Source organism: Mytilus trossulus, chromosome 12 (assembly GCF_036588685.1).
Source record: "Mytilus trossulus isolate FHL-02 chromosome 12, PNRI_Mtr1.1.1.hap1, whole genome shotgun sequence".
NCBI lineage: Eukaryota > Metazoa > Mollusca > Bivalvia > Mytilida > Mytilidae > Mytilus > Mytilus trossulus.
The window spans coordinates 1,392,987-1,404,228 of NC_086384.1; the positions used below are offsets into that span (position 1 = coordinate 1,392,987).

Below are 11,242 nucleotides of genomic sequence, written 5' to 3' on the forward strand. Positions count from 1 at the left end.
CAATGCTTATGGCCATTCTCATTATCAATGCCCTTACAGAACTGAAATGTTTGCAGCAGATCTGCTGCAAACTTGCTGCAGGTCTGCTGCAAACAAAAAGCTTGCAGGAAACCTTTGAATAATGTTTGCAGATGTTTGCTAGCTGCAAACCCCCTGCAAACATTGCAGCTTTTTGCTGCAAGCTTGCGGCAAGTTTGCAGAAACACATATGTTTGCAGTAAGATTGCAGGAAAAACTAGAACATAAGGGATGTTCGCAGCTAGATTGCAGGAATCTTTGACAATTTTATATGTTTGCAAGAGCATTGCAAGAAACTACACAAAACGACTGAGCATGCCTATTGGTAACTTCCTGGAAGATAAAGATTTGAAATTTGAAAATTTTGGTGATGTTTGTGTCATGATATACGTTAGTGTTCAGGGAGGCATTATAGTTTGGCAATTAACAGATAAGTTTTTAAAGACATTATTTGTAAGTACTGTAGTACATATTCATCGTAGAATGTACACTTATGAAATTCATTCCCTCCACAGATATCTGCATCATCCCATGAAGGTTAAAAATACATTTTCAAATATGTAACCATGCAAAATACAGTACTCCCTCATATGCTTAGAGATTATAACTCACAAAATATATGTATGTCTAGTTGAATTTTGTCACAATTTTAGTTTAACTATAGCTGTATATAATTATATATACATGCGCAAAGTAAATTTCAAATAAATCTTTTCAACTTTAGATGCATGCATGTAATTCATTCGAGAACGTACTTGTTATTAATTTAACTTAATCAAGTTAATAAACATGTTAAAAGGTAAAAACTTATATGCTATGATATTTTTTAAAATGATAAAGTAATTGAATTATTTTATGAATGGATGATACATAACTTTTTTTGAATTTGCTGTGTAATATAGATAAAATGATGTGTACACAACATGACATTGGTTAATTGTATAACAGATTAATTTGATTAAAAATGTTTGCCGCACGTCTGCAGCAAACACGCCGGAGAAAGATTAATTTTTATAAATATGTTTGCAGCAGGTCTGTGGCAAACACTCATTTGCATATAAATGTTTGCAGCAGGTCTGCAGCAAACACGCATGAGAAAGATTAATTTGCATAAATATGTTTGCATCAGGTCTGCAGCAAACACTCATTTGCATATAAATGTTTGCAGCAGGTCTGCAGCAAACACTCATTTGCATGGTAAATTGTTTGCAGCACACCTGCAGCGTATTTGCAGCATGTACTCTGTGTTCGCTGCAAGTCTGCAGCAAGTTCGCAGCAGACTTGCAGCAAACGTTTGGAGGAGGCTGATTTTTTCAGTAAGGGTGAAGCTAGAGCAGAAGTAAAACCTGTCACAATGGAGCCTTTATTTCTCATTACTGTGGGCAGTCAGAAGGCATTCGACGTGGTAGATGACATCATTTTACTGAAAGCTTTACATGACCACACTCAGAATCGTCCTATTTGGTTTATAGTGAATAATCTTTACTCAAGTCTAGTTTCAAGAGTCAAATGGAAGGGAAACATCAGTGATAGTTTCATTATGCTCATCATATGCCAAACAGTCTAGAGTTACAATCAATCCTACCAAAACCAAAGCTGTCATCCTCAACAATCCGAAAAACATAAACAGGTCCGACTTAAATTGGACACTAGGTAATATCTCTGTGTGTCCATCAGAAGACACAACACATCTTGGGCAAATAAGAGCATAGTTAAAACAAAATAGTCAAGATATTGATGCTCGCATCAGAGTTGCGAGAAGAACTCTATACTCTCTGATTAATACCTGTCTTCATGCTCGTACAAATGGGCTAAATCCGCAGACATCCTACAAGATATACCAGAGCTATATTATTCTTCGTCTGTTATATGGAATGGAGATACAGTATTACTCCCTCTTAACCAGAGCCAACTAGATATAATGACCCGATTCCACACGAAAACATTGCGTAATATTCAGTCTTTGCCTACACGAACAGCCACAGGATTGGTACTTCTGCTGTTGGGTGCTCAAACAATTGAGGCAGAAATACGTTAAAGGCAACTATCATCTCTGTACAGTGTTCTTTCTTTCAACAATTCGACAATTCAAGGCTTATAAGTAGACAAACAAATCATCATGAAAATTGATAACCATCTAAGCTTCTTTTGTAAGGTAACAGGTTTGCTAGCTTAATATGATCTGCCAAGTATCACTACACTTAGTCAAAATTAAAATGGAAAGCAACTGTAAAATTAACAATTCAGGACTATTGAACTAAAACCTTCATTAAAGAAATAAAAACATAATCTGCATTAATACATTTGGACAAAGCCTTATGAAAAATTGGACCTACACATCATGTCTGGACCAGCCTAACTTCAACTATCTCGGATGTTAAAAAGGGAGCGATAGAAATTCGGCTACTAACTGGAACTTATTTACTCGAATCTTACAGATCAAAATTTAGTAGTGGCAGATAGTCAGCCTCATGTAAATGCTGTGGAACGTCAGATGAAGATCTAGCCCATTTGCTGATATTGTGTACGGCCTTACACCAGCAGAGAAAAGAACCATTCAGCAAACAGAAGTCTTTACGTAATCTAGCTTAGTTATTGGCTCGTGAGAATGGTATGAAGATCTCTAGATTAAAGGATATTAGGATGTGATAAGACTGATCATTGACCACTTTTTGTGTTGCCATTGCTTAAAAATAGGACCGAACTGGAAAATACACAGATTAGCTACGGACATGTGTTATAGACTCCATACCCAGCGTGTATGGAAATTACAAGAAAAATTATAATGTCAAATACTAACTGTGGCTAAATATATTATTGAACGTACAATCAGTGTAAAAAGGAAGGACATGAGATGAACATTGTGAACATATGTGTAAAGGTAGAGGCAGGAATGTCCTGCTTTCTATTGTAAAAAGCACCTGATATTTTTACAGTGAATCTTAAATACATATTTGATAGGCCGAGATATTATTATCTTTTAATTATGTAAGGTGATTTTACAAACTATAAGTTGTTTTATAAGTCCTCAACTATTTTTAGATTATATCCGTGTACAGTGATTCTTTTGAAAAAAAATTAGTTACTTATGGGAAAGTTTTAGTGGCATATGAAGTTTTAATTAACTCCCCAATTGGATAATATTCATTGAGGAGATGTTCCATAATTGGAAGGAAATACATATAGAAGAAGTTTGGAAGTGTGCCGTTTCTTCAAATGTTAAACTAGTGCTGGCCGTTCATAGATTTTATTAAGCTAGTCCTTGCTTTAAATATCGAATCTACATCCTGGCGAACGTCACGAGTTCTTCATGTATATATAAAATGTACATTTCTGTAATAAATATTTTGAATGTGCAACGTTCCGGTGGAGGATTTCTTTTCAACATTTCAAATATTTGGAATAACTTTATGTAAATACGTTAGCAGTTTAAACTAATCCGTAAAGGGAACACAGCTAGATGTGTGTATTCTAACGCTGGAGGGATTTAGTTTAGTTTACAGATTACAATACACATACACAACTGTATGTGGTGTTCCATAACTGGAAGGATATCCATGCAATAGAAGAAGAACTCGTCAATCAGATACACTCAAGGTGCCGATTTGTCTATGTGCCGAAGTGTCTACAATTTGATAGTGGATCATCTCATACAATGGCGTTCGCAAGTGCGAAAAGTAACATTAAATTAGAAATATTTAAAGAATATTCATCAGATGTCAAAAATATTAACTTTATGGTTGCATGTTCTGATGGTTCTGTATGGATAGGGGATAATACGAGATCAAAATTACAACATGTCAAACTAACGGAAAATAAAACTGAAGTTATAACAAGTTTAAACACTAACATTTATGGAATAGCAATTTCTCATTCAAATAACATTCTCGTTAAGGATTCAACACCAACTAAACTTAGACAAATCAACACTGTGACAGGGGAGATAACTGATTCCATTTATGATATAAAACCATTGAAACCAGTCGGTATCCATGTAACCAGCGATCACAGAGTCATCATAGGAGCGTCCTCTCCATTGAGCCGGGTAGTGATTGTGCTGGATCAGGAAGGAAAACAGCTAAAGAGATATGAAAATGACAAACATAACAAACGTTTATTTACTTTGCCTAGATATATAACCAGTACCAGTAATGGAAATATATGTGTGGTGGACACATTTGATAGAGATTTCCACGGTAGAGTGGTCGTGTTATCGCCAGGAGGAGACATTATAGGGACTTACACTGGTCATCCTGAGGTCAACACTAAGAAGAAACCATTTAAAGCTTTTGAAATACTTACAACACCATCAGATAATATTGTTGTTACTGATACAGAAAATCATTTATTACATATACTGAGTGACCAAGGACAAATTATTACCTACTACAACCTAAGTGACATGGGGATCTTACGTCCACACTCACTTACTCTGTCTTCAACAGGAACTATCTTAATAGGATGCCTTGAAAAGAAAGCATTTTTCGTTATTTCAGACAAAAAGGCCAAACTTTATGAGTTGGAATATTCTGGATTCTAGTGATTATTCTAAGGAACTACATCTCATGATATTGTTAGTAAAGCTGAAACTGCAACATGTACAGTTGATTCAAGAATAAGATTCAGGACTGAACAAAGACCAACTATATTGCTTCAAGAATAAGATTCAGAATTCGTTTAACAATGGAATATTTGGAAACAATACTGACTAGAACAATATAACTCTACTAAGTGAAAAGTAGTAAATTTTTGTTTTGTACATATATATATACATATATTATTATCACTGAACTAGTATATATTTGTTTAGGGGCCAGCTGAAGGACGCCTCCGGGTGCGGGAATTTCTCGCTACATTGAAGACCTGTTGGTGACCTTCTGCTGTTGTTTTTTATTTTGGTCGGGTTGTTGTCTCTTTGACACATTCCCCATTTCCATTCTCAATTTTATATATTTATTATATATACTCTTATTTTACCAATTGAGACAATTTTAAAACAACCACTACCTTAATTGTATTTGTATTTATCTTTATGAAACAATGAATTCTAGACTATCTTCGTAGCCAAGGCTTTTTAATGATACACAAACATCAAAAGCCTCAAGATCAAACTCAGCCTTTTAAGTCAGGTCTTATTAAAAACTGGAACAGAGTACTACAGACTTCTGTAGAATCCTCAATCTGTTAACAATGAAGCTTTATATTATACACAATGAAACTATATATTATACACAATGAAGCTATAATATATACACAATGAAGCTGTGTATTATACACAATGAAGCTATATATACACAATGAAGCTATATATTAGAATACACAATGGAGCTATGTATTATACACAATGAAGCTTTGTATTATACACAATGAAGCTATATATACACAATGAAGTAACATGAAGCTATGTATACACAATGAAGTAACATGAAGCTATGTATACACAATAAAGTAACATGAAGCTATGTATACACAATGAAGAAACATAAAGCTATGTATATACAATGAAGTTACATGAAGCTATGTATACACAATGAAGTAACATGAAGCTATGTATACACAATGAAGTAACATGAAGCTATGTATACTCAATGAAGAAACATGAAGTTATGTATACACAATGAAGTAACATAAAGCTATGTATACACAATGAAGTAACATGAAGCTATGTATACACAATAAAGTTACATGAAGCTATGTTTACACAATGAAGTAACATGAAGCTATGTATACACAATTAAGAAACATGAAGCTATTGTATACACAATGAAGTAACATGAAGCTATGTATACACACAATGAAGTAACATGAAGCTATGTATACACAATGAAGAAACATGAATCTATGTATACACAATGAAGTAACATGAAGCTATTTATACACACAATGAAGTAACATGAAGCTATGTATACACAATGAAGTAACATGAAGCTATATATATACACACAATGAAGTTACCTGAAGCTATGTATACACAATGAAGTGACATGAAGCTATGTATACACAATGAAGTAACATGAAGCTATGTATACACAATGAAGTAACATGAAGCTATGTATACAAAATGAAGAAACATGAAGCTATGTATACACAATGAAGTAACATGAAGCTATGTATACACACAATGAAGTAACATGAAGCTATGTATACACAATGAAGAAACATGAAGCTATGTATACACAATGAAGTAACATGAAGCTATGTATACACACAATGAAGTAACATGAAGCTATATATACACACAATGAAGTAAAATGAAGCTATGTATACACAATGAAGTAACATGAAGCTATATATACACACAATGAAGTAACATGAAGCTATATATATACACAATATGAATATAAACGAGTCTAAATTGAAAACTACGTTCAAACCTATATATATATACACAATGAAGCTTTATATTATACACAATGCTGCTATATATACACAATGAAGCTATATATTAGAATACACAATGGAGCTATGTATTATACACAATGAAGCTTTGTATTATACACAATGAAGCTATATATACACAATGAAGTAACATGAAGCTATGTATACACAATGAAGTAACATGAAGCTATGTATACACAATAAAGTAACATGAAGCTATGTATACACAATGAAGAAACATGAAGCTATGTATATACAATAAAGTTACATGAAGCTATGTATACACAATGAAGTAACATGAAGCTATGTATACACAATGAAGTAACATGAAGCTATGTATACACAATGAAGAAACATGAAGTTATGTATACACAAGGAAGTAACATAAAGCTATGTATACACAATGAAGTAACATGAATCTATGTATACACAATAAAGTTACATGAAGCTATGTTTACACAATGAAGTAGCATGAAGCTATGTATACACAATTAAGAAACATGAAGCTATTGTATACACAATGAAGTAACATGAAGCTATGTATACACACAATGAAGTAACATGAAGCTATGTATACACAATGAAGAAACATGAATCTATGTATACACAATGAAGTAACATGAAGCTATTTATACACACAATGAAGTAACATGAAGCTATGTATACACAATGAAGTAACATGAAGCTATATATATACACACAATGAAGTTACCTGAAGCTATGTATACACAATGAAGTGACATGAAGCTATGTATACACAATGAAGTAACATGAAGCTATGTATACACAATGAAGTAACATGAAGCTATGTATACAAAATGAAGAAACATGAAGCTATGTATACACAATGAAGTAACATGAAGCTATGTATACACACAATGAAGTAACATGAAGCTATGTATACACAATGAAGAAACATGAAGCTATGTATACACAATGAAGTAATATGAAGCTATGTATACACACAATGAAGTAACATGAAGCTATGTATACACAATGAAGTAACATGAAGCTATATATACACACAATGAAGTAAAATGAAGCTATGTATACACAATGAAGTAACATGAAGCTATATATACACACAATGAAGTAACATGAAGCTATATATATACACAATATGAATATAAACGAGTCTAAATTGAAAACTACGTTCAAACCTATATATATATATACACAATGAAGCTTTATATTATACACAATGCTGCTATATATACACAATGAAGCTATATATACACAATGAAGCTATATATTATACAGTGACGCTATATATATATTATACAGTATTTTTGTCCATCTGATGAGTTATACCTTTTTCTACTGATTTTTATAGTAAGTTCTAATGTTGTACTGTTATACCACTGTCCCAGGTTAGGGGAGGGCTGGGATCCCGCTAACATGTTTAACCCCACCACATTCTGTATGTATGTGCCTGTCCAAAATCAGGAGCCTGTAATTCAGTGGTTGTCATTTGTTTATGTGTTACATATTTGTTTTTCGTTGATTTTTTGTACATAAATAAGGCTGTTAGTTTTCTCGTTTGAATTGTTTTACATTGTCATTTCAGGGCCAATTATAGCTGACTATGCGGTTTTGCTCATTGTTGAAGGCCGTACAGTGACCTATAGTTGTTAATTTCTGTGTCATTTTGGTCTCTTGTGGAGAGTTGTTTCATTGGCAATCATACAACATCTTATTTTTATATGACTGCAAAAAAAATGTGCAGTCATATATTGGTATGACGTTGGCATCGTCATCGTCGTCGTCCGAAGACACATTGGTTTTCGCATAATAACTTTAGTTTAAGTGAATGGATCTCTATGAAATTTTACCATAAGGTTCAATACCACAAAAGAAAGGTTGGGATTGATTTTGGGGATTATGGTACCAACAGTTAAGGAATTAGGGGCCAAATAGTTATCAAAGGTACCAGGATTATAATTTAGTACGCCAGACACGCGTTTCGTCTACATAAGACTCATCAGTGACGCTCATATCAAAATATTTATAAAGCCAAACAAGTACAAAGTTGAAGAGCATTGAGGATCCAAAATTCCACAAAGTTGTGCCAAATACGGCTAAGGTAATCTATGCCTGGAATAAGAAAATCCTTAGTTTTTCAAAAATTTCAAAGTTTGGTAAACAGGAAATTTATAAAAATGACCACATTATTGATATTCATGTCAACACCGAAGTGTTGACTACACGGCTGGTGATACCCTCGGGGACGAAACGTCCACCAGCAGTGGCATCGACCCAGTGGTGTAAATAGTTATCAAAGATACCAGGATTATAATTTAGTACGCCAGACGCGCGTTTCGTCTACATAAGACTCATCAGTGACGCTCATATCAAAATATTTATAAAGCCAAACAAGTACAAAGTTGAAGAGCAAAAAGAGGCCAAAAATAAGCATTTTTGTAACTTTCAGACAATAACTTGTGTGTTAGTGTATGGATCTCTCTGACATCGTACCACAAGGTTCCATATCACTAAGGGAATTCTGGGCTTCATTTTGGGGGTAATTGCCTCAAAACTTTAGGAATTAGGGGCAAAAAAAGGGGTAAAAAACAAGCATTTTTCTAGTTTCATGACAATAACTTGTGTGTAAGTGTGGATCTTTCTGAAATTATACTACAAGGTTCCATATCACAAAGGGAAAGCTGGAATTGAGTTTGGGGGTAATGAATCATAAGGGTGTTCAAAAAACTTTGGGGGGGGGGGGGATTTTTCCTTTTTTTTTTACAGTTTTTATACGCTCGTCTTTTAGACGGGACGTATTATGGTATACTGTTGTCCGTCTGTCTGTCCGTCGTCCACACTTCGGACAATAACTCAAAAACACTTTCACCAATTTCCATGAAACTTAAGTGAATTGTTTATATCTATTGACGTAAGCTCCCTTTCGGTTTTTTTTATTTCAGATTTTAAGTTTTGGATTTATGGGGCTTTATTCATAAAAAAGGGGGATTTTCAACACTTCGGACAATAACTCAAAAAGCCTTTCACCAATGTCCATAAAACTTTGGTGAATTATTTATATCTATTGATGTAAGCTCCCTTTCAATTTTTATAAATTTCAGATTTTACATTTCCGTGTTATGAATTTTTATGCTTAAAAAAGGGGTGATTTTCCAATTTTGGGACAACAACTAACACTTTCACAAAATTTTATGCAACTTTGATAATTTGTTTATATCTATTGACATAAGCTCCCTTTCCATTTTTATGAATTTTAGATTTTACATTTTCTTAAGTAATGAATTTTTATACTTAAAAAAGGGGGATTTTATGAAACTTTGGTGAATATATTAATGTAACATCCCTTTTGATTTGTATATATATTTCTAGTTGATCATATAAATTCATTTAAAACATAAAAGACAAGTTAAAAGAGCAACGGGCGTATCATGCGCTAAAGCGCAGCCCTTTATTTCCTTTTTTTTTCTTTAAAATTTTCCATTTTAAGTTGGTTATTTCTGATTTATATATAAAAGCAAATAATAATGATATGGCAGGAGATACACACCAAACAGGATTTGTAAATTATTATATTAAGTATTGTGCAATAGCAAGAAATAGCATAATATTGCGCAATAGCAAGAAATCTTCAATTTCGCAGTATTGCGCAATATAAGCAAGAAATATTGAATTGCACAGTATTGCGCAATTGCAAGAAATATTCAATTGCACAGTATTGCGCAATAGCAAGAAATTTTCTTTTGGACAGTATTGCGCAATAGCAAGAAATCTTCAATTGACATTTAATACAAATTTTTAAACCCATTTAAAATTTTTAGATAATTCACCACATTTATTTTGTGTCAGAAACCTATATTACATGTATGTCAAAAATTTGATAACAATCCAAATTCAGACAGTATCAAGCTTGAATAATGTGTCCAAACTTGCACCAACTGTTCAGGGTTCCACGTCTGCGGTCGTATCAGGCTGCACTCAGCAAAGCATTTTATTTTATATAGCTATATATATATGTATTATACAGTGTAGCTATATATTAAACAGTGCAGAATCCTGAAGGAAATTTCTTTTTGAAAGGTGTATTTATTGATTACATAGATTTTGTGTGGTTTCAGCAGGTGAACTCTTTCTTTCAGTTTGATTCCTATAATAGATCTATAATACAATTGTACCCTGTATGCTAAGATTAATAAGACAGCGTTTGAATGCTTCATATATTTATTAGAATATCTTAGGAAGCTACATGTACTATTTGATTTTTATGGAAAAAGGGGGGGGGGTAACCACTGTCCTATACCTTTTTGTTTTTTCACTTTATTTTCCTCGGAGTTCAGTATTTTTGTGATTCTACTTTTTATGTCCTGCCTTTTTTATTAGTGTATATTTTTTTACATAAATTGACATCCTTCCTTTTTTTTTCCCTCAAAATGTCTGTCCTGCCTTTTTTTCAAATTTCATCCTAGCCCCCACCCAATAAAATTGAATGGTAGTTCCCTTAATTATCATTGATTATATCTAAAATTTGTTTCATCTTGAAAGTAAAAATAAAGGGGACTTTGGGTATGTACTTCAAATAATGGGGCAACAATCCAACAACAAAAAATACCCATGTGCTCATTGTAAATATTGAGCAATATGATTAAATTAAAATTATAGTAAAGGATATTGACTGTTTAATAACATATGAGGAACATTCAAAAGACAACTAAATGCTCATCAGATGGATTACTTGAAAGAGCAATAATTATTTAGTATGATATGGCTGTGTGACTTATGATTTCTTTGTACTAGGTTTATTGAATGTATTGGTAAGATGGACACTGTGAGTACACAGATTATCCAGGAATTCACAGGGAAAATAAAA

At 33.0% G+C, this 11,242-nt stretch overlaps 1 protein-coding gene across 1 annotated transcript; it reads left to right on the forward strand.

Annotated features, from left to right (window-relative positions):
- Positions 1-3,673: 3,673 nt before the first annotated feature.
- On the forward strand, positions 3,674-4,558 carry LOC134693544 (uncharacterized). Its single transcript, XM_063554385.1, has one exon. The coding sequence runs from the start codon at positions 3,674-3,676 to the stop codon at positions 4,556-4,558; it is 885 nt and encodes a 294-aa protein (XP_063410455.1).
- Positions 4,559-11,242: the final 6,684 nt, after the last annotated feature.

What these genes read in the sequence shown, in the direction of transcription:
- LOC134693544 (XM_063554385.1), top strand. Translation starts at nt 3,674, where the DNA reads ATGGCGTTCGCAAGTGCGAAAAGTAACATTAAATTAGAAATATTTAAA.